The 25,032-nt window shown below is 46.6% G+C and overlaps 1 protein-coding gene across 13 annotated transcripts in view; it reads right to left on the reverse strand.

The window, feature by feature from the left end:
- Window positions 1-25,032, reverse strand: part of CTNND2 (catenin delta 2) — a 3,400,942-nt gene that overhangs the window by 362,390 nt on the left and 3,013,520 nt on the right. Inside the window, exon 20 of one of the 13 annotated variants that reach the window (XM_077269509.1) lies at window positions 15,742-15,853. The exons of the other annotated variants lie outside the window; for them this stretch is intronic. Coding sequence (XP_077125624.1) covers window positions 15,822-15,853 — 32 coding nt within the window. The 3' untranslated portion in view covers window positions 15,742-15,821. Of the gene's footprint in view, window positions 1-15,741; window positions 15,854-25,032 lie in introns of those variants that run through there. 13 annotated transcript variants of the gene reach the window in all.

Below are 25,032 nucleotides of genomic sequence, written 5' to 3' on the forward strand. Positions count from 1 at the left end.
TGTACCTGTATGTCATCTCCTCCTGTATATAGTATATACCGGTGTGTCATCTGCTCCTGTATATAGTATATATCTGTGTGTCATCTCCTCCTGTATATAGTATATACATGTGTGTCATCTCCCCTGCATATAGTATGTACCTGTATGTAATCCCCCCTGTATATAGTATATTTGTGTGTGTCATCTCCCCTGTATATAGTATATACCTGTGTGTCATCTCCTCCTGTATATAGTATATATCTGTGTGTCATCTCCTCCCGTATTAGACCTCGTTCACACGTTATTTGCTCAGTATTTTTACCTCAGTATTTGTAAGCTAAATTGGCAGCCTGATAAATCCCCAGCCAACAGAAAGCCCTCCCCCCTGGCAGTATATATTAGCTCACACATACACATAATAGACAGGTCATGTGACTGACAGCTGCCGTATTTCCTATATGGTACATTTGTTGCTCTTGTAGTTTGTCTGCTTATTAATCAGATTTTTATTTTTGAAGGATAATACCAGACTTGTGTGTGTTTTATGGCGAGTTTCATGTGTCACGTGTGTGTTGAGTTGCATGTGGCTACATGCATGTAGTGACTTTTGTGAGATGAGTTTTGTGTGGCGACATGCGTGTAGCAACTTTTTGTGTGTCGAGTTGCATGTGACAGGTTAGTGTAGCAAGTTGTGTGCAGCAAGTTTTGCGCTTGGTGAGTTTTATGTGTTGTGCGTTTTGAGTATGTGCAAGTTTTGTGTGAGGCAACTTTTGCATGTGTTGCAACTTTTGTGCATGTGGCAATTTTTCCGCGTGTGCAAGTTTTGCGTGTGGCGAGTTTTCCATGAGGTGAGTTTTGCACGTGTGGCGAGGTTTGCATGAGCCTAGTTTTGCATGTGGCGAGTTTTGCGCGTGGCGAGTTTTGAGCGGCGACTTTTTTGTTTCGACTTTTATGTGGCGAGGTTGGTGTATGTGTGGTGAAATGTGTGCTGAGGGTGATACATGCGTTCAAGCACATGGTAGTGAGTGGTGCATTTTGTGTGTGTGTTCATATCCCCATGTGTGGTGAGTATCCAATGTCGGGGCCCCACCTTAGCAACTGTATGGTATATACTCTTTGGCGCCATCGCTCTCACTCTTTAAGTCCCCCTTGTTCACATCTGGCAGCTGTCAATTCGCCTCCAACACTTTTCCTTTCACTTTTTCCCCATTATGTAGATAGGGGCAAAATTGTTTGGTGAATTGGAATGCGCGGGGTTAAAATTTTGTCTCACAACATAGCCTATGACGCTCTCGGTTTCCAGACGTGTGACTGTGCAAAATTTTATGGCTGTAGCTGCGACGGTGCAGATGCCAATCCCGGACATACACACATACACATACACATTCAGCTTTATATATTAGATATCTTTTCATAGGACAACACCGAATATCTGACACTTTGATACAAAATAGTCAGTGTACAGCTTGTATAACAGTGAAAATTTGGTGAGACCTTTAAATAACTCAGCACACAGTCATTAATGTCTAAACCGCTGGCAACAAAAGTGAGTGCACCCCTAAGCGAAAATGGCCAAATTGTCCTCAATTATCCATTCCCCCTGCGGTGTCATGTGACTCATTAGGGTATGTGCACACGTTCAGGTTATTTTGTGTTTTTTTCACGTTTTTTCGTGATAAAAACGCTATAAAAACTCATTAAAAACGCATACATTATGCATCCTATCATTTAGAATGCATTCTGCATGTTTTGTGCACATGGTGCACCCTTAGGGTATGTGCACACGTCCGGATTTCTTGCAGAAATTTCCTGAAGAAAACCGGAAATTTTCTGCAAGAAATCCACATTTTTTCTTTGCGTTTTTTTCCCGTTTTTTTTCGAGTTTTTTTAGCATTCTGCAAGCGTAATTAGCTTGCAGAATGCTAAAGTTTTCCAAGAGATCTCTAGCATCGCTTGGAAACCTGACTGACAAGTTGGTCACACTTGTCAAACATACTGTTTGACAAGTGTGACCAACTTGTTACTATAGATGCTGCTTATGCAGCATCTATAGTAAAAGATAGAATGTTTAAAAATAATAATAAAAAAAAAAAAAAATGGTTATACTCACCCAGACGATCTCCTCAGCGGCATCCGTTCCTATAGATGCCGGTGTGGTTCAGGACCTGTGATGACGTCGCGGCTTGTGATTGGTCGCGTGAGTCACATGAGCGGTCACGCGACCAATCACAAAACAGTGACGTCATCACAGGTCCTGAACCACACCATCTATAGGAACCGAAGAGAGAGCATGCACCGGAGAGGCGGGAACACTTCGGGGGCCATCAGAGGGTGAGTATAGGACTATTTTTTATTTTAATTCTTTTTTTTTGACCAATTATATGGTGCCCAGTCCGTGGAGGAGAGTCTCCTCTCCTCCACCCTGGGTACCAACTGCACATAATCTGCTTACTTCCCGCATGGTGTGCACAGCCCCGTGCGGGAAGTAAGCAGATCAATGGACTCCTAGGTGTGCGGAATCCCTGCAATTCCGCATTTTTAATGAACATGTTGCTTTTTTTTCCGCTATGCGTTTTTTTCGCGGAAAAAATCGCAACATTTGCACAAAAAATGCGGAATACCCTGAAAATAATAGGAGGCATATGTAAGCGTTTTTTTCGCGTTTTTATCACGTTTTATAGTGAAAAAACGCAAAAAAACAGGAAAAATCCTGAACGTGTGCACATGGCCTTAGTGTTACAACGTCTCAGATGTGATTTGGGAGAAGATGTGTTAAATTTGGTGTTATCGCTCTCACACTCTCTCATATTAGTCACTGGAAGTTCAACATGACACCTCATGGCAAAGAACTCTCTGAGGATCTGAAGAAAAGAATTGATGCTCTATAAAAAGATGGCCTAGGTTATAAGATTGCCAACACCCTGAAACTGAGCTGTAGCACAGTGGCAGTGACTAGTGTTGGATGAGCACTAAAATACTCGGGTACTCGTTGCTTGGGTCAAGTATATTGGAATGCTCAGGTGCTTGACCCGAGCAACAAGCCCAATGTAAGTATATGAGAAACTCGAGCATTTTTCCAACTGCATCACCCACGGCGGCCTGCAGAGGGACTGGAAATTGCAGAAATCGAAACAAAAATGGATTTTCCTAGGAACTATGTTAAGGAACATTCTTTTCAGGGTAATGACTTGTATATAAGGCAAAATAAATAACCAAAAACAAAAATGCTCCTCCACACCTTGGGCTATGTTCACAAGTAGCATTTTTGATGTGTTTTTGAACTTTAGCATTGCTTTCAACCAAGACAAATGCATGCACTGGGAAATGTCATTTTAATATTTTACAACCTTATCTTGCTATGTGGTGACACATCATCAGACACATCATTTTTCAACTATGAAGGAGGGACTCTGAAAGTCACAAAGACTATTTTTATAGGACCATCAGGTGGCCTTTACTATTCTTAAAGGGCCAGCAGTCAGCCCTCACTTTTCTTAGAGAGCCATCAGCCGGCTATACTTTGTTGTTCCCATTATTAAACAGTGGGTCTCCTATACTGCTATTGTGTATGCAGTGAGTGGCAGGGCTGCCCAAAATTTGGACGCACCCCAATACCCCTTTGAAGAGACATACAGGAGGGCCTCCTGAAAGCAATGTTCACATTATTAAGAAGTTGGCACGCCTATACTGTTTGCCCATGAAGTGAATGCAAGGCCTGCCCTGCTCCAAATTTAGATGCACCCCAATAACCCTTTGAACAGACGTACAGGATGGCCCCCTGAAAGCAATGTTTCCATTATTAGGAAGTTGGTCCCACCATACTGTTTGCCTATGCAGTGAATGCAACACCTGCCCCAAATTTGGAAGCACCCCAATAACCCTTGGAACAGACGTACAGGATTGCCCCCTGAAAACAATGTTTCCATTATTAAGAAGTTGGTACTACCATACTGTTTGCCTATCCACTGAATTGCAGTGTTGAGGCTGAAGACCCGACATTGGCAAATTGCAGTCTTGAGGCTGAAGAACCTGCATTTGGGAATTGCAGTGTTGAGCCTGAAGAACCTGCAGTGGAGAATTGCAGTGTTGAGGCTGAAAAATCTACAATGGAGATTTGCAGTGTTGAGGCTGAAGACCCTGCATTGGCGACTTGCAGTTTTGAGGCTGAAGACCCGGCATTGGCAAATTGGCGAATTGCTGTTTTGAGGTTGAAGATCCGGCAGTGATGAATTGCAGTGTTGAGGCTGAAGACCCGGCATTGGCAAATTGCAGTATTGAGGCTGAAGACCCAGCAGTGTTGAGGCTGAAGACCCGGCATTGGTGAATTGCAGTGTTGAGACTGAAGAATCTACAATGGAGAATTGCAATGTTGAGGCTGAAGACTCGGCATTGTCGAATTGCAGTTTTGAAGCTGAAGAACCTGCATTTGAGAATTGCAATATTGAAGCTGAAGAACCTGCAGTGGAGAATTGCATTGTTGAAGCTGAAGATTCTACAATGGAGAATTGCAATGTTGAGGCTTTCCAGACGGTATTTGAAAGAGTCGCCGAGAGGGAGAAACTCCAGCCAGAGCAATGGGCAGAGGTACTGGCGCCATATTTGATGGGGGAACCCCAGAAAGCATATCATGATTTAGCTTTGCAGGACACTAAAGTGTTTGGCAAGCTAAAATGGAGATTCTTGCACGCTTGGGGGTAACAATCATTATCAGGGCACAGCGGGTTCACCGTTGGGTGTATCACTGGGACAAACCACCATGCTCCCAAATGTTTGACCAAGATGGCTCTGTAAACTGTAGGCCTCTATTCACACAGCATGCATTTTGTAGCACTGGGCGGCCCGCCTGTATGTGCGTTAGTAATAGGCTGTAAACCAGATGCTCTGCATTGCCTGTGTGAACAATGCCACATACAAACTATTATCTCTTATCTTTTTGTGCACTAATGCCAAACAGCCAACACTGGATTGAAAGTGGTTGTTTCATTGGTATTTTTTGCACCTGTGTTTTTGCCATCATTAATCGGGTCCGCTGCACCCTGATAGTGCATTTGTTTGGAGGCTTCAGCAGGTAATCATCTCTGCTTTTTTCTCTGTGATTTTTTTCCAAACGTTTGACCTGTTGCACCTGGTCCAGAAGTGGATGCAACCAGAGTCCTCTATTCCTGCGCAAAAGGTAGAACGGGTGGTGATGGACTGATTTGTGCACTCCCTGCAGAGGCCCGTACACACGTGAGTTGCCCAGGGTGATCCCCGGAATGCCGATGAACTGGTCGGACTGCTCAAGAGATACCAGGGGATGGAAGGTTCTGTGTGAAAGTAGCCCACTCCAAGAGCTGCCACAAATTTGGACACACCCCAATAACCCTTGGATGAGACGCAGGAGGGGCCTCAGGAAAAAAGGCTCCTATTATGATGAAGTGGGTCTCCCATAGTGTTTGCCTATGCAGTGAATGCAAGGGCTGCCAAAAAAATTCTAGCCACTCTAATGCCCCTTTGAAGAGATGTAGAGGAGTACCTCAAAGCAATTTTCCAATTATTAGGAAGTGGATCTCCCATACTGCTTGCCTTTGCAGTGAATGCAAGGGCTGCCAAAAAATTTGAGACACTCCAAAGCCCCTTTGAAGAGATGTAGCGGGGGCCTCATGAAAAAAGGTTCCCATTATAAAGGAGCGGGTCTAATATACTTGTAATGCCCATGCAGTAAGTGTATGGGCTGATAAACATTTCCCCCTTGGGGGTATGCCTCAACATACTGTAGTGGGTGTTGCATCACGGACCATGATCACACTGGTGATTTAGTAGTGGAAGATGATGATGATGAGAAGGAGGAGGATGACAACAGCAAATAGCCAAAATCAGGAAGTGTATACCCAGGTATGAGTGTGAAGAGATGCATGGGAATAGACCTCCTAAAAAAAGACACTGGATTTGAGTTTATGTTATGCTGCTATCATTCAGTGGTGTAGAGAAGTCTGGCCCATTTTTGGAAGAGTCAGCCTGTCAGCATTTTCAGTTGACAGGCGGATGAGCTTATAAGTTATAATTCCACAAGTGGCACTAAAAACACGCTCTGACAAAACGCTAGCGGCAGGACAGGCCAGGACCTCCAAGGTGGAGAGAGCCAGCCACTTATCCAGCTTTCAGACCCAATAATTATAACGCACGGAGGAATCACAGAGGACGTTGGTACAGTCAGCAAGGTACTCTCTCAGCACCTTCCCAAGCTTTGCACTCCTTGGGAGAGTACCCCGCATGTCAGGGCTTGTGCGATGGGAGGGTCTGAGAAAAGTCTCTCCGAACGTTGACAGTGTTCCCCTGCCTCTGCTGGATTAGAGTTGTGTCTCTCCCTCCTGTACTCCTTGGTTTTCCATTGATCTGTGACCTCTGCTGCCAGCATTTTCAGATGGTAATTTTTTTAATAATTCTGCAACAAGGGCCTTCTGGTACTGCCCCATTTTAGTAGACCTGTCCACCTCAGGAATAAGCGATAGAAAGGTCTCCTTGCAGAGTGGGTCTAGAAGTGTCACCAACCAGCAATGAATGTCACCCAAAAATTTGAGAAGGCGAGGGTCACGATCAAGGCAGTATAACATAAAATCAGCCATGTGTGCCAGACTGCTAACAGGCAAGACTTCCGTGTCCTCACCAAGAGGACGACTGACCATGCTCTCCTCCTCCTTCTTGTCCCTGTCCTCAGACCATCCACGCTGAACAAACGGTATGACAGATGTGCAGGTAGTATAGTCTATAGTGCATGAAACTAGCTCCTGTTCTTCCTCAACCTCCTCCTCTTCCTCATTGTCACCCAATCCACATTGGGATGAGATGAGGCTGGGCTCTGTGTAATCACCCTGTATGGCTCCTTGCTCCATCTCATCATGCTCCTCCTGCAATGCATCCTCTTTGATTGTGAGCAGAGAGTGTTTCATTAGACAGAGAAGCGGGATGGTGGCGCTAATTATGGCGTCATCACCGCTCACCATCTTGGAGGAGTCCTCAAACTTTTAGAGGATGGTACATATGACTGACATTCATGTCTACTCCTGAGGCCTTATGTGTGGAGTCTAAACTGAATGCCAATGTCCTTGTTGATGCTGGTAGTCAACAACTGCCGTCTTCTGCTCAGAAATCCTCCCCAACATCTGCAGTGTAGAGTTCCAACGCGTGGGGACATCACACACCAGTCGGTGAGCCGTAAGCTGCAAACGCTGCTGAAGCACAGCGAGGGTGGTGGAAGTTGTAGCTGACTTTCTGAAATGGGCACACAGGCAGCATACTTTGACAAGCAGATCCAGCAGCTCAGGGTAGGTTTTGAGAAACCGCTGAACCACGAGGTTAAGCACATGGGCCAGGCATGGTACATGTGTGAGTTTGCCTTGCCTCAGATCTGCCACCAGGTTCCGTTCATTGTCACACACAACCATGCCTTGCTGTAGGTTTAGCGGTGTCAGCCACAGAGCTGTCCACAACTCTTCAGCATTGTGCGGTTTGTCACCTAAGCATATTAGCATCAGCACAGCATGTTGACACTTGGCTGAGGCAGAGCTGCAGTGCTTCCAGCTTGTGACTGATGTGGTCATTTTGGAGATGGAGGCTGAAGAGGAGGAGGTGCAGGAGCGGTAGACTGTGGGGGCAATCCTAACTGACCTAGGGCCCGCAATCCTTGGCAATGGGAGGAAGAGCTCCATCCCAAGGTCCAGCTGTGTCCCAGGTTCCACTATGTTAATCCAGTGAGCAGTCAGCGAGATGTACCATCCCTGCCCACAGGCACTTGTCCAAGTGTCCATGGTTAGGTGGACTTTCCCAGTAACTGCGTTGTTGAGGGCACGGCTAATGTGGGACATGCGCTTGTGTAATGCGGGGACGGCACAATGGGAGAAATAGTGGCAGCTGAGGACCGAGTACCGAGGGACAGCCACCGCCATCAAGTTGTGGAAATCTTCCGTCTTCACGAGCCTAAAAGGCAACATTTTGAGCACAAACAGTCGAGAAATGTGTGAATTTAGTAGTGTGGCCTGTGGAGCATTGGCTGCATATTTGCACTTGTGTTCCAAGGACTGGGGTATGGATAACTGATTGCTGCACTGGGACAATTACATGGATGTGCTTGCTGATGGTGCTAGTAGAGTGTGTACAACAACAGGTGCAGGGCAGGAGGCATCTTCGCAAGCACCATGGACAGGGGATTAGCTTGCACGCACACAGTTGGCAATTTTGTCTCCTCATCGTCCACCGCTAAAATATTTGGGCATTTCTACATGCCATTTCTTCTTGCCCCACTTCAAGTGGATCGGGTGAGAGGCCAGAATCTATATCTGGAAAAGTGAACAGCTCTTCGGAGTGTCCAAGTGTGGGTGTTACAACCGCCACTCTCCTGCGGCGCGGTTCTCACCTCTCCAGCGTTGCGCCTGTTACAACCGCCACTCTCCTGCGTTCTCATTCCACCTCTGCTGCGTCCCGGTTTGCACGCTCCTCCGCCTTCCCGGCACTTCCGGTCTCCAGGTCCTCGGCTGGTGTCCTGTCTCAATGCAGGCGCTCTAGCTTCCCTCCTGGACGCAGGTACAGCCTCTCGGCCACCGCCCCCTGAGGTCATGGGGTCTCTCTCATCCTATCCTGTTCTTGCTCCTGCTACAAAAGGCTGCTTCACCTGTTCCTCTGTGCCTGATTGTCATTAGCTTTTGCTTGTGCGTCTGGCCCCTTCCGCTACTGTGCTGTGTACCTACTCTGTTTGGTTCCTCGTCTAGTCTCACCATTGCCCTCCTTTCCCTTCCAGTACCCGCTCCTTCCTTCCCTTGTCTTTGTTCCTTTGTTTCTTTCCTTCAGTCTCCCTGCTCCGGTTTCCAGCCTTTCAAAACACCTTCAGCCTTGTTCTCCTCCAGCCTCTCCCGTCTTCCTTCCTGGAGCCGTCCCTCTTGGTACTCCACCGTGGGTAAGAGACCTCTGGGCTTGCTCCTAAACGATCCCTGTATAGGGGTTGGTTTCCTATCTAGGTCCGCTCGCCCAGGGGTAGTTCCCCCACGGTCCAGAGGGTCCACTCTTGTTTCGTTCCTGCTCGTAATAGTACAATCAGGCCATGGACCCCGCAGGTACCGCTTTTTCGGCCCAGAAGGAACTGGCCCATTTACGTGACAACCAGCAGCGTATCATGGCTTTTATGAAAACTATGGAGTCACGCTTATCCGCTCTGCAAGCTGCTGATCCTGTAAATGCCGCTCAGCTTACTAGCCTCCAACAGGAGCTCTCGCAGCAGCGAGATACTCAGTCCCGCATGCTTAGCTACATGGCGTCGATTGATGACCGCCTCTTTAATTTACAGTCCGCTCCCACTGCCTCTGCTCAGAATGACTCCAGTCCTTCGGGCACCCCTCATCCCCCTCCTCGTCTGGGAAAACCTCCTAGGTACGGTGGCGACCCTAAGCTCTGCAGAGGGTTCTTGAACCAATGCCGCCTCCATTTTGAGCTTCTGCCCCAGCAGTACCCATCCGATCGAGCCAAAGTGGCATTTATTGTATCTCATTTGGAAGGAGAGGCCCTAGCTTGGATTAATCCTTTGTGGGAACGTGATGATCCCGTTGTTTCCCACTTAGAGAATTTTCTCGAGACCTTTCGCAAGGTCTTTGACGAACCCGGACGTTTGGCCTCTACCACGGAGTCCCTCTTTAATTTACGCCAGGGACCCTTATCCGTCGGACAATATGCCATACGTTTTCGTACTTTGGCTTCAGAGCTTGGGTGGAACAATGAGGCTCTAGTGGGTGCCTTCTGGCGGGGTTTGTCCAGCCGAATTAAAGATGAGCTTGCCGGGCGTGACACTCCGACCACTCTAGAGGATCTTATCTCCCTCGCCACTCGGATTGATCTCCGCTTCCAAGAGCGGTCTCGTGAGTCCGCAAGAGAGAAGAGACCTAATTCCTCTGCTTCCACCTTTCGCCAGCCTAGTAGTCCTCGTGCTCCCGTCTCTCCCTCTTCTACCCCTCCTGCTTCTGAACCCATGCAAGTAGATCGAGTAAAGATGGCAGAGCAGCGCCGTAAGGAGAGACGTACCCAGGGTCTCTGTTTTTACTGTGGTAGTGCCGCTCATTTGCTTCGCAGTTGTCCTGATAGGCCGGAAAACTCCTCCGCCTAGGGCAGGTAAGAGAGGCCTCCCTAGGTGATCCTGTTTCCTCTCTACCTTTGACTCTTTCAGTTTTACTTGTTTCCAACCAGGATCGGTTCTCCGAGGTCGCGTATGTGGATTCGGGCGCGGCAGGCAATTTTATCAGTCTTGAGGCGGTTCGGAGGCTTCGCATCCCAGTAATCTCGTTGGACTTCCCTCGCCTGGTTGCATCGGTGGACGGAAGACCGCTACAGGAGACTATTTCGTTAGTCACTGAAGAAGTCGAGCTACAGATCGGCGCTCTTCATCAAGAGAAAATTGCCTTTTATGTTTTACCAAGTCTTTCCCACGCCTTTTTGCTTGGTCTTCCGTGGCTCAGACTTCATGAGCCCACTCTCAATTGGCGGTCCGGAGATGTTCTACGATGGGGTCCTTCTTGCCATGATCGATGTCTTCGGTCGGTGCGTCCTGTGCTCCTTACTCAATCCACTAGTGTTCCGGTTGGTTTACCTTCACCCTATTGGTCGTATGCTGATGTCTTCGACAAGAAAGAAGCAGAGAGTCTCCCGCCACATCGCTCCTACGACTGTCCGATTGATCTCCTCCCTGGCTGCTCTCCTCCAAGAGGAAGAATTTACCCTCTCTCTGCTGTAGAAACTAAGTCCATGTCCGAGTATATTCAAGAAAATCTTACAAAAGGATTTATCCGAAAGTCTTCCTCCCCTGCAGGAGCAGGTTTTTTCTTTGTAAAGAAAAAAGATGGTTCTCTACGACCTTGTATAGACTATCGTGGGCTAAACAACATCACAGTCAAGAATAGGTATCCTCTGCCTCTGATACCCGAGCTCTTTGACCGCCTTCGAGGAGCCCGCATCTTTACTAAACTTGACTTGCGTGGAGCTTACAATTTAGTCCGAATCCGCTCCGGCGACGAGTGGAAAACCGCCTTTAACACTCGGGATGGACACTACGAGTACTTGGTCATGCCTTTCGGCCTGTGTAACGCTCCCGCGGTTTTTCAGGAATTCGTTAACGATATCTTCCGAGACCTCCTCTACATATGTGTAGTGGTTTATTTGGATGACATTCTTGTATTTTCTCCAGACCTTCCATCTCATCGAAGGAGTGTGCGCAAAGTTCTGCAACGTCTGCGAGATAACCGCTTGTATGCTAAGTACGAGAAATGCGTCTTCGAGCAAACTTCCTTGCCTTTTCTTGGATACATCGTTTCGGATTCTGGTCTCAAGATGGATCCCGAGAAGGTGAATGCCATTCTCAACTGGCCACAACCCTGCGGAGTAAAAGCCATCCAACGCTTTATTGGTTTCGCTAACTACTACCGGCAATTCATTCCGCATTTCTCTTCAATCATCAGACCTCTTTCTGCTCTCACTCGAAAAAACTCCAGCTCCAAGAAGTGGTCACCAGAAGCTGAAAAGTCTTTTCTGTTGCTTAAAAAATCTTTTTCTTCCGCTCCAGTTTTGCATCACCCGGAGGTAAACAAGCCCTTCGTCCTGGAAGTAGACGCCTCTTCTTCAGGTGCTGGAGCTGTGCTCTCTCAGAGGACTTCCGAAGGTCAAATGGTTCCCTGCGGTTTCTTCTCTAAGGTCTTTTCGACTTCAGAACGGAACTATACTATAGGAGATCGAGAGTTGTTAGCCATCAAGTTGGCCTTGGAGGAATGGAGATATCTTCTTGAGGGATCTGTACATCCGTTCGTAATCTATTCCGATCATAAGAACCTTGCTTATCTGCAAACTGCGCAAAGATTAAACCCCCGACAAGCCAGATGGTCCCTGTTTTTCGCCCGTTTCGAGTTTGAGCTGCGCTTCCGGCCTGGCTGTAAGAACATTAGAGCGGATGCTCTGTCAAGGTCTTTTCAGCCACCTGATACTGAGGAGGAACCTTCATACATCATAGATCCTTCTAAGGTCTTAACTGTTGCTCCTGTACAGTTGATTCACCCCCCACCGGGAAAAACCTTAGTCTCGGAAGCAGACACAAGAAGAGTGTTAACTTGGGGTCATTCTTCTAAACTGGCGGGGCATGCTGGTTCCAAAAAGACTTTTCTCCTTATCTCTCGGTACTACTGGTGGCCTACTCTGCGTCAAGACGTCAAAGAATTTGTCGCTTCTTGTCCCTCGTGTGCCAGAAACAAGGTGCCAAGACAACTACCATTTGGAAATCTGCTTCCTCTTCCTGTGCCATCAGCACCTTGGCTACACATTGCCATGGATTTCATTACCGACTTACCCACCTCTTCCGGATGTACAGTCATACTTGTTGTGGTGGACAGATTTTCGAAGATGGCTCACTTTATTCCGCTGCCCGGTTTACCCTCTGCTCCTGACTTGGCGGACATTTTCATCCTGAACATCTTTAAACTACATGGTCTACCACTACACATTGTGTCTGACAGAGGTGTACAATTTACTTCCCGTTTCTGGAGAGCTATGTGCAAACTTCTAGGAGTGACTCTGGACTTTTCTTCCGCGTATCACCCTCAGACTAACGGTCAAGTTGAACGGACCAATCAGACTCTAGCCGCCTATCTACGACATTTCACTAATGCTCATCATAACGACTGGGTAAACCTTCTTCCTTGGGCTGAGTTTGCCTACAATAACCATTCCAGCGAAGCCTCTGCGAGAACTCCCTTCTTCATTGTATTCGGACAACATCCTGGTGTGCCTCTACCTGTTTCCTCTACCTCCGGTGTTCCGGCAGCCGATTCTCTGGTCTGCGAGTTTTCCACTATCTGGAATGAAGTCAAGGAAACGCTCGACAAAGCATCTTTAAGAATGAAAAGGCAAGCAGACAAAAGGCGTTTAGATCCACCTTCTTTTCTACCAGGTGACAAGGTCTGGCTCTCCTCAAGGTACATCAGACTCAAGATTCCGTCCTACAAACTTGGGCCACGTTTTATAGGTCCTTTCGAGATTCTGCGTCGAGTCAACGAAGTCGCTTACAAGCTGAAATTGCCTGCCTCGCTCCGTATACCCAATACTTTTCATGTCTCTCTTCTCAAACCCACTGTCTTTAACCGCTTTCATCCCTCATCTCGCACGTCCCCTCTACCAGTTAGCTCTGACAACGTCTTTGAGGTAAAGGATATTTTGGCTGTTAAAAAGGTTCGGGGTAAAGAGTTTTTTCTGGTGGATTGGAAGGGGTTTGGTCCAGAGGAGAGGTCCTGGGAGCCCTTGGAGAACATTGATGCCCCCCGTATTCTTAATAAATTCCTTGCTACTCTTCGTAAAGGGGGGCGTAAGAAGGGGGGTACTGTTACAACCGCCACTCTCCTGCGGCGCGGTTCTCACCTCTCCAGCGTTGCGCCTGTTACAACCGCCACTCTCCTGCGTTCTCATTCCACCTCTGCTGCGTCCCGGTTTGCACGCTCCTCCGCCTTCCCGGCACTTCCGGTCTCCAGGTCCTCGGCTGGTGTCCTGTCTCAATGCAGGCGCTCTAGCTTCCCTCCTGGACGCAGGTACAGCCTCTCGGCCACCGCCCCCTGAGGTCATGGGGTCTCTCTCATCCTATCCTGTTCTTGCTCCTGCTACAAAAGGCTGCTTCACCTGTTCCTCTGTGCCTGATTGTCATTAGCTTTTGCTTGTGCGTCTGGCCCCTTCCGCTACTGTGCTGTGTACCTACTCTGTTTGGTTCCTCGTCTAGTCTCACCATTGCCCTCCTTTCCCTTCCAGTACCCGCTCCTTCCTTCCCTTGTCTTTGTTCCTTTGTTTCTTTCCTTCAGTCTCCCTGCTCCGGTTTCCAGCCTTTCAAAACACCTTCAGCCTTGTTCTCCTCCAGCCTCTCCCGTCTTCCTTCCTGGAGCCGTCCCTCTTGGTACTCCACCGTGGGTAAGAGACCTCTGGGCTTGCTCCTAAACGATCCCTGTATAGGGGTTGGTTTCCTATCTAGGTCCGCTCGCCCAGGGGTAGTTCCCCCACGGTCCAGAGGGTCCACTCTTGTTTCGTTCCTGCTCGTAATAGTGGGATCAGTTGTCTCTGGGCACTCGGCATGGTGGGAAGAAGGAGGATCAGGTTGGGAAATATGCGGTTCAGACTCACGGCTACTGAGACTTGACCATGTGGAAGACAGGGTGGTGGTGGTGGTTGCGGCGGCAAAGTGACTGAAAGCTTTATCTGCTATCCAACCAACAACCTTTTGACACTGTTCTGGGTTCAATAGTGGTGTGCTGCTATGGTCCCCTAGTAATTAGGACAGGAAGGTCGGGCGAGAAGATGTGGGTGTTGTGGCACAATTTCAGCTTGCCCATGGCCTTGGTCTCTGCATGCACCATCAACATCACATCCAGTTCCCCGTCCCTTGCCAGGTAAGCACCTTTGCCTGTTTTTTCTGTGGTGTTTTCTCTAGAATAATGGAGGTTTTTCCCTCCTGTTGTAGTTTTTGCTGTTAGAGTAGGACTGGCAAGCATGAGGACCCGTGACGTGGGTTGCCAGCTTACGTATTGTGGCAATAATATTAACTAATACCTTACATATTTTGTTATGTTCTTGTGCACGTTTTTATTTGTACTTTTTGAGGTGCTGTTGGGCCCTGATGGCTTTGTAAGTTGTGGCCTCTGTTCACACGGGATGCATTACAGTTAGCACTGGGCGCGCCACAGGGCATAACTAATAGGCTATGATCCAGATGCTTTGCACACTCTGTGTGAACACTGCTCCAGATTATTCATTTGCACTGATGTGCCAAGCGGCCAATCCCTGTGGTAGCCCGGCTGTCTCATTTGGTATTACGGCACCTGTGCAATCGCCATCTTTACTTGGGCTTGCTGCACCATGATAGTGCATTTGATTCGATTCGAGGCCTGAACAGGTAAGCACATTTGCCTGATTTTTCTGTGGTGTTTTCTCTAGAATAGTGGATTTTTTTCCTCCTTTTTTTCCTCCTGTTGCGGTTTTTACTGTCCTGGAGGACAGGTAAGACAGAAAAGGTGAAGGGGTATGAATTTGTATTAAATCTAACTTAAGATCAGTGTTCAATGATGACATTGGGGGGAGCTGCAATAATGCTGAGTCAGTATGGGTAAATGTATATGGGGATGGCAATAATGGAAAGCTGCTAATTGGAGTTTGCTACAAGCCTCCTAATATATAACAAAAACCGATCTGGCGGATACATTCATTATTGTAACAATCCCTTCTACCCCAGGGCCCATGGCACTTTAACGGGGAACAGGGAGGGGCAAACTCCCACACGTATATAATCCTATAAAGCTATTACGAGCATAATGCCCCATAAAAACACATAGCATCATGAATTTCATATAAAGTGTCAAAAACTTTATTATGTGATACAAAAAAAGAGGGCACAAACATTCATATAAAATTAGCGTAAGTGATGAGGGTCAGTAGATGAATAATAGACACCTACAGCATAAAAACACACACATTTAATACATGTAAAGGTGCAGCCCAAAAATAGCAATAGTATATGTACTCAAGTATATAGGGCAAGCCAATGTGCACCTACTATTTTTATATACAAGGGGACAATTAGATGTAAAAACTGATCATAGCCAAATATCAAAAAAGTACCGGCAAAAGTGCCATATCAGAACAAAACACCACCCCTATTGCACATAGCCCATCTAGTAAGAAAATCAATTTAAAGAAAGTGCCGTGGGTTAAACTTACCCATGTGTGGTTTCTTTGCTGCAGGTGTCAATGAAATATCCCCGACGCGCGTTTTGCGTGCTGAGCTTCCTCGGGGGGGCTGTGTCAGCCTCCTAATATAGCTGAACATGTAGTTGAGGAAATGCTGCAGCAAATTAAAAAGGCAGCAAATAATAATAGGGTCCTTATTATGGGGGATTTTAACTATCCAGACATTCAATGGGGCATAGAATCTTCTAGTTGTGCTTAAAGCTGAGGGCATGTGCACACGTTGCGGATTTCCTGTGGATCTGCAGCGTTTTTTGCGGTGCAGAAATGCTGCAGATCCGCAAGTGATTTACAATACAATGCAAATCAATGGCAAAAAAATGCTGTGCTGATGGTGCAGAAAATTCCGTGCGGAAACGCTGCGGATTAAAAAAAAGTAGCATGTCACTTCTTTTTTGTGGATCTGCAGCATTTTTGTACAAATTCCATTATATAAATCCGCAGGGGTAAAAAATGCAGTAAATCCGCAAAAAATCTGCTGCAAATCCGCACCAAAAATGCACAAAATCAGTACAAAACACGCGACAAATCCGCACCTGCGTTTTCTGCCAAGAGATGCAGAATCCGCACCAGAAATTCCTAAGCCTAATCCGCAACGTGTGCACATAGCCTGAAAGTTCTTATCCACAATTCAGGACAATTACCGTACCTCTCTCAGCTGGTAGACGAACCAACCAGGGGAGGTAATCTGCTGGATCTGGTTCTGCCAAATAAGACAGAAACAATTTCAGATCTACAGGTCAAGGAGCATTTGGGATGCAGTGACCATAACATGGTAAGTTTCAAAGTAATTTTCAGTCAAACATTCAAAAGGGAAAATGTAAAAACCTGGAACTTTAGGAAAGCTGATTTCAACAAATTAAGGGAAGAGCTTAATCATGTAGACTGGGGCCATCTCATGGTAACTGGGGATACTGACTATAAATAAGGCATGTTGAAAACCTGTAGAAAACTTATACTCTCTGGTAACAAAATGTCCAGTAATAAAAAGAGTCCATTATGGATAAAAAAGACACTACAAATTTTAATCAGGCTAAAACAAAAAAAAAGGCCAACCGCACCAGCATATGGTTTCACAGGTGGTCTGAGGATCTCATCTCGGTAGCTAATAGCTGTCAGGCTACCTCTGGCGAGCACATGGAGGGCTGTGCGGCCCTCCAAAAAAATGCCACCCCACACCATTACTGACGCACTGCCAAACCCGTCATGCTGAAGGATGTTGCAGGCAGCAGATCACTCTCCACAGCATCTCCAGACTCTGTCACATGTGCTCAGTGTGAACCTGCTTTCATTTTTGAAGAGCACAGGGCGCCAGTGGCGAATTTGCCAATCCTGCTGTTCTGTGGCAAATGCCAACCCTCCTGCACGGTGTTGGGCTGTGAGCACAACCCTCATCTGTGGACATCGGGAGCTCAGACCATCCTCATGGAGTTGGTTTCTAACCATTTGTGCAGACACATGCACATTTGTGGCCTGCTGGAGGTAATTTTGCAGGGCTCTGGCAGTGCTCCTCCTGTTCCTCCTTGCACAAAGCCTGAGGTAGCTGTCCTGCTGCTGGGTTGTTGCCCTCCTGCGGCCCCCTCCACGTCTCGTGGTGTACTTGCCTGTCTCCAGGTAGCTTCTCCAGCCTCTGGACACTACACTGACAGAAACAGCAAACCTTCTTGCCACAGCTCGCATTGATGTGCCATCCTGGATGAGCTGCACTACCTAAGACACTTGTGTGGGTTGTAGAGTCCGTCTCATGCTACCACAAGTGTGAAAGCACAACCAGCATTCAAAAGCGACCAAAACATCAGTCAGAAAGCATTGTTACTGAGATGTGGTCTGTGGTCCCCACCTGCAGAACCACTCCTTTATTGAGTGTGTCTTGATAATTGCCAATAATTTCCATCTTTTGTCTATTCCATTTGCACAACAGCTTGTGAAATTGAATGTCAAACAGTGTTGCTTCCTAAGTGAACAGTTTGATTTCACAGAAGTTTGATTTACTTGGAGTTATATTCTGTTGTTTAATTGTTCCCTTTATTTTTTTGAGCAGTGTAATTTGTTCACAGCTAATTAGTCAACATAGTCAACATAGATGGTTAACTTCTGGGATATATTCAATATTATTGAGGACGGACTATTCCTCTGAGTTCATGAGATCACATCGGGTCGGGAGAGGGATATTTGGTTGGGGAATAGAAGTAATTTTTTGTAAGATTGTTAACTGCTGTGCTGAACTGCAGGCTAGCGCATACGTTATACACTCATACAATTGATTCCGTTTCCAGGGTGTAAACAAGTAACAGGTGGCTGGCTTTGACAGGCACACCAGTAGGTACATTTATAGAAAATATAGCAGGTACAGATTGTTTGGGTTCCACACTGTACAACACAAGGGTTTCAGCCTTCTGGCTAAATGTCTGTATAATGTTTTTGAATGTTTTCCATTGTCTAGGTAAATTACCCACAAAACTAAGTAAAATAGTTAGGCTATGTGCACACTCTGCGGCGTGCTCTGTGGGTTCTCCCGCAGCGGAATTGATAAATCTGCAGGGCAAAACCGCTGCGGTTATCCCTGCAGATTTATCGCGGTTTGTTTTGCGATTTCCGCTGCGGGATTACTCCTATACTATTGATGCTGCATATGCAGCAATATGCAGCATCAATAGTAATGGTAAAAATAATAAAAATTGGTTATACTCACCCTCTGACGTCCCGATCTCCTCGGCGCTGCACGCGGCGCTCCGGTTCCAAAGATGCTGTGCCGAGAAGGACCTTCGTGACGTCACGGTCATGTGACCGTGGCGTCATCACGGTCATGTGACCGCAACGTCACCGCAGGTCCTGCTCGCACAGCAACCAGACCGGACGGCCGCGTGCAGCGCTGATAAGTGAGTATAGCATCATTTTTTATTTTAATTCTTTTTTTTTTTACACTATTTATGCTTCCCAGGGCCTGGAGGAGAGTCTCCTCTCCTCCACCCCGGGTAGCAACCGCACATTATCCGCTTACTTCCCGCATCGTGGGCACAGCCCCATGCGGGAAGTAAGTGGAACAATGCAATTCTATGGGTGCAGAATCGCTGCGATTCTGCACAAAGAAGTGACATGCTGCGGGTTGTAAACCGCTGCGTTTCTGCGCAGTTTTTCCCGCAGCATGTGCACTGTGGTTTGCGGTTTCCATAGGGTTTACATGTTAATGTAAACGCTACGGAAACTGCTGCGGACCCGCAGCATCAAAATCACCGCGGATCCGCGGTAAAAACCGCGAAGTGTGAACATGGCCTTAGGGTGTGTAGACTGGTAAGGATTTGTTTTTTTCTCGCCCATGACTCTGCTGTATCCTGAATAACACTCCCCGGGACACGACCTACAACTCGGTGTAGTCAGCAGGATACAGCAACCATCATGGACAGGAAAATAGTGGGAAGCAATTCCCCAGAGCCAGCTCAGGGCCCCGTTTAAGGTGCTGGGTCCAAACTCTGATGACTGCAATGCAAGAACAAAATCAGGAGCTTCGCTTAGGGGTATCTCAGAAAAGGACTCAGCCACTCTATGCACTGACAGTGGTACCATGGTCCCAAGGCCCTATGACAAGACCAGCAATTATGCAAAATCCTGTGGGTCACGTCACATCAGGATCACGACCCCTCTGAGGCGCTGCTGACAATACAGTCATATCATTAGGGGCTGCTCTGTACAGATCGAGGTTGAGCCAGTGTTATACTCTTGGCCGCCACAGTAGTCAGGCATCCTGCGTAGTCCACCAAAAGCCAAACCCCATGCGAGATGAACATGACATACTGTATATGCCAGGAGCCCTGTTATGGAAGCAGATTTAAAAGGCCGGAAGTTAAGCTGTCTAGTTGACACAGGGTCAGAATGCACCATTATGCCCTTGGAGTTCTTCAAAAGGCATTTTGGGCACATGATGGAGGAAGAAAATGGAAACGTCATCAGGCTGATGACTGCCAATAATTGTGAGATGGACGTACAAGGAATAGTCTGTATGCAAGTCCGATTGTTCCAGCAGGACATTGGCAATAAGGGGATCATGCTCGTAGACCATCCGTCCCATACAGTATTTGGATGCGACGCTGGACATGAACGTGCTGAGGGATCTAGACTACCATCTCTATGCCAGAGAATGGCCTATATATGGGCAATGAGCCACTACACACTGACCAAATCAGCAGATTCTGCAGCAGATGGTGAGGAGCTGCAGCCTGCAAAAGAGCAACATGTGCATGTGCAGCCAGTCCATTGGATGAGTGAGGGTGCCACCGATGACTTAGGTGAAGATGCCACAATGGCAGAAACAGATATTGATTCTGCCAGTGGGAGCTGGGTGCTGACTAAGTGGACTGGAGGTCCTTATCAAGCCCGCCACTCAGGAGGATACGTTGAACAGACTACTGGTAGCCCGGGCCCTCGCCACTGTGAAGGATGGGTGTGTGGCTGTACACTGTATTAATGTTCAAGACAGCGAGTTAAACATCCCTGGAGGAACCCTGCCAGCTGAAATCTATGTGTCTGATGAGAAAATCCTACCTAGGAGAGACTTCACGTTACAGGCAGATAGGAGGTCGGCCTGGACCTATGCCACAGATGTCCAATGAAGGCAGGCTCCAACAATTGAGTGGAATGACCGGGCGATCATTGATTTGATAGAGATGGACCTTGACTCCAGGACAACTAAAGCTTCACGAAGAAACTCTATGGGAATTTCAGGAGGCGTTCTCAAGACATGATAAAGACTTAGGGTGTGCTACCACTGCTGAACACAAAATCCCTACCAGCGATGCTGCGCCAATCTGATCAAGGGATCCGCACATCCACTGAAGATATACCAGGAGGTGACAGATATGATTTTCAGCATATTGAAGAATTGGGTGATCAAAGAGAGCCAAAGTCCTTGGGCTGCTTCAGTGGTTTTGGCGCAGAATGAGGATGAGTCTCTCCCGTTTTGTGTGGACTACCAAAAATTAAATACCCAAACCATCTGGGATACTTATCCTCTTCTGTGGATCAAGAGTCATTATTCGCCCTTAGTCATGCAAAATTCTTCTCAATTGCTGGCCAGCAGATACTGGCAGGTACCGGTGGCCGAGAAACACAAAGCGAAGATGGCCTTCATCCTATCTATGGGACTCTATGAGTTCAACAGGATGCCATTAGGTCTGTTCAATACTCCAGGGACATTCTAGCAGTTGATAGAGCATTGTTTGGGTGACCTCACCTTCGAGTCGGTATTGATATACTTGGACGATGTGGTGATGTTTGGGGCCTCCTTCGAGGATTGCTTGCAGAATCTGCTACAAGTCAAGGGGCAGTTGTGAGACCGCAGTCTCAAGATCAAACCCAAGAAGTGCCCACTGTTTCAATACCGGATAGAGTACTTGGGACATATGATCACTCCAGAGGGGGTGCACCCGGCTACCAGTAAGGTGGACGCCAACCAAAAATGGTCTCGGTTGAATTCCCTCTGAGAAGTGCGACCTTTTTTAGATCTGGTTGGATACTATCATTCATAGGTTTATACCACAGTTCACTCATTTGGCTGGCCTACTAAACAAGCTACTGAGGGGCATGACAGGGGTACCCAAGACTCAACCCATCAAGTGGGGACCAACCATGGCAGAAAGATGCCATTGAAGCATTGAAGAAGACCCTGACCAGTGCTCCATTCCTGGCAAATGCATGGTTCAATGTCCCATTCTTGGTGAACACTAATGATAGCTTACAAGACGGATGCAAGAAAGTGATTGCTTACGGTCGCCTGTCTCAGAGAGTCAGAGCGCAACACCAACAACTATAGCTCCTTTAAGTTGGAACTTTTTGCACTAGTATGGGACATGAAGGAAAAGTTTGCGCAGTACTTGACAGGTGTCATTGTGACTGTAATGACGAACAATAACCCATTAGCACACCTGGAGAATGCCAAACTAGAGGCTCATGAACAGAATTGGAGGGCTTCCAAGTACTAATATTGCATCCCGTTCCGATCGGGAAGAGAGAATGGCAATGCTGATGTACTTTCCCGAATTCCAGTAGGATTGACAATTCGGGATATTGGCAAGGAGCTGGAGGAAACTGAAACCCGGAGTCTCAGCCATTTACCCACATTCCAAAACTAAGCACATTTAAGTGGGGTGGCTTCCGGAATGCTGATGGTGTTAGGGAAACCTTGACTGATTGGGGAAAAGTTTAAGATGACTGTCTGGACCTATAAAGAGTGAAATAGTGGGTCCGGATCAAGGACTGACCCCAGAAGCTGCTGAGGCATTGGTATAAGATGACTGTTACCCAGTGGATGCTGTGTTTAACTGTTTACTTACCATCAGAGTTGCAGCACTGACAGCAGATAGACATTCCAAGGTCATTGGTGGTGCTTGCCGCCCGGGAAGCCAGCAAGCAGGGCGCCCATTTTGGAAGCGAAAAGATGTATAGGTGGCTCCAGTGCCTGTTATATTGCCCTGACTTGAAAGACATGGCAACTGAATCATGTTTCAAGTGTTGGCCTTGCAGACTGAGTAATATCCCCGAACAGCGGGCACAAGTCCAGACCATTAGACGGTCTGCGCCCCAAGAGATCCTGATGATTGACTATGTACAGTTAGGTCCATATATATTTGGACAGAGACCACATTTTTCTAATTTTGGTTATAGAGATTACCACAATGAATTTTAAACAAAACAATTCAGATGCAGTTGAAGTTCAGACTTTCAGCTTTCATTTGAGGGTATCCACATTAAAATTGGATGAAGGGTTTAGCAGTTTCAGCTCCTTAACATGTGCCATCCTGTTTTTAAAGGGACCAAAAATAATTGAACAATTGACTCCAAGGCTATTTCATGGACAGGTGTGGGCAATCCCTTCGTTATGTCATTCTCAATTAAGCAGATAAAAGGCCTAGAATTGATTTGAGGTGTGGTACTTGCATTTGGAAGGTTTTGCTGTGAAGTAAACATGCGGTCAAAGGAGCTCTCTATGCAGGTGAAACAAGCCATCCTTAGGTCTCTATCACATTTCTGTTGTTTAGGAACCGTCACAATGTGTCGTTTTGGAGAAAAAATGCATCCTGTAAAGTTGCCCGCAGGATGCGCTTTTGCACCATACACTTGCATTAGCGACGCATTGCGGCGCATGGCCATATGTTGCATGCATCGTCCACTGGATGCGTCGGGTTTTGGCGGCCCGTTGTTTTGAAAAAACGTTAAAGGGAACGTTTTTTCGTACGTTGCATCCTGCATTTTTAACTGCGCATGCCTGGGCAGAGATCTCTCTCTCCTTCCCGGGACTTTAGAATGGGCAGCGGACACGTTGAAATACTGCGTACGCTGCTCGCGTTATGCACAAACTGACAAACGTACGTCGGTACATCGCGCTGATGCTTTGTGACGGCCCCGTACCAACATAAATGTGAAAGAAGCCTAAAGCTACGAAAACAGCAAAAACCCATCCGAGAAATTGCTACAATATTAGGAGTGGCAAAATCTACAGTTTGGTACATCCTGAGAAAGAAAGAAAGAAAGAAAGAAAGAAAGAAAGAAAGAAAGAAAGAAAGAAAGAAAGAAAGCACTGGAACTCATCAATGCAAAAAGGCCTGGGCGCCCACGGAAGATAACAGTGGTGGATGATCGCAGAATAATCTCCAAGGTGAAGAGAAACCCCTTCACATCAGCCAACCAAGTGAACAACACTCTTTAGGAGGTAGGCGTATCAATATCCAGATCTACCATAAATAGAAGACTGCATGAAAGTAAATACAGAGGGTTCACTGCACTTTGCAAGCCATTCATAAGCATCAAGAATCAAAAGGCTAGACTGGACTTTACTAAAAAACATCTAAAAAAGCCAGCACAGTTCTGGAAGAACATTCTTTGGACAGATGAAACCAAGATCAACCTCTACCAGAATGATGGAAAGTGAAAAGTATGGCGAAGGTGTGGTACAGCTCATGATCCAAAGCATACCACATCATCTGTAAAACACGGCGCAGGCAGAGTGATGGCTTGGGCATGCATGGCTGCCTGTGGCACTGGGTCACTAGTGTTTATTGATGATGTGACACAGGACAGAAGCAGCCAAATTAATTCTGAGGTATTCAGAGATATACTGTGTGCTCAGATCCAGCCAAATGCAGCAAAACCGATTGGTCGTCATTTCATACTACAGATGGACAATGACCCAAAACATAAAGCCAAAGCAACCCAGGAGTTTATTAAAGCAAAGAAGTGGAATATTCTTGAATGGACAAGTCAGTCACCTGATCTCAACCCAATTGAGCATGCATTTCGCTTGTTAAAGACTAAGCTTCAGACAGAAAGGCCCAAAACAAACAGCAACTGAAAACCACCGCAGTGAAGGCCTGGCAGAGCATCAAAAAGGAGGAAAAACAGAGTCTGGTGATGTCCATGAGTTCAAGACTTCAGTCAGTCATTGCCAACAAAGGGTTTTCAACCAAGTACTAAAAATTAACATTTTATTTAAAATTATTGAATCTGTCCAATTACTTTTGGTCCCTTTAAAAACAGGGTGGCACATGTTAAGGACCTGAAACTCCTAAACCCTTCATCCAATTTTAATGTGGATACCCTCAAATGAAAGCTGAAAGTCTGAACTTCAACTGCATCTGAATTATTTTGTTTAAAATTCATTGTAGTAATGTCTATAACCAAAATGAGAAAAATGTTGTCTCTGTCCAAATATATATATGGACCTAACTGTACATATTGGATATTCTGTCTCTGGACATTTGTACTGTCTGGTCATGACAAATCATATCTAGTGATGGGCGTGCACTAAAAAATGCTAAAATGCTCGGGAGCTCGTTGCTCGGGTCAAGCAAATTTGAATGCTCGGGTGCTCGACCCGAGCAACAAGCCCAATGTAAGTCTAAAGGAAACTTGAGCATTTTTCTGGCAGTCTGCAGAGGGGCTAGAAATTGAGGAAATTGATGGGAACAGTGCTCAAATGACATGGAATAAGCATGGGGAAGACCCCTGGAAGCATTTCTGACTCCCAGGTCACTGCTGTGAACAATGTTGTCAGAGTCTTGCACCACTTTTACAGACTCACAATAAAACATACAAACACAAAACCAAAATGGATTTTCCTGAGAAATATGTTAAGGAACATCCTTTCCAGGGTAATGGCTTGCATATTAGGCAAAATTAAATAACCAAAAAAAAATGCTACTCCACACCTCGGGCTATGTTCACAAGTAGTGTTTTTAATGCATTTTTGAACTTTAGCATTGCTTTCAACCAAGAAAAATGCATTCA

The sequence above is a fragment of the Ranitomeya variabilis genome, chromosome 6 (assembly GCF_051348905.1).
Source record: "Ranitomeya variabilis isolate aRanVar5 chromosome 6, aRanVar5.hap1, whole genome shotgun sequence".
Lineage (NCBI taxonomy): Eukaryota > Metazoa > Chordata > Amphibia > Anura > Dendrobatidae > Ranitomeya > Ranitomeya variabilis.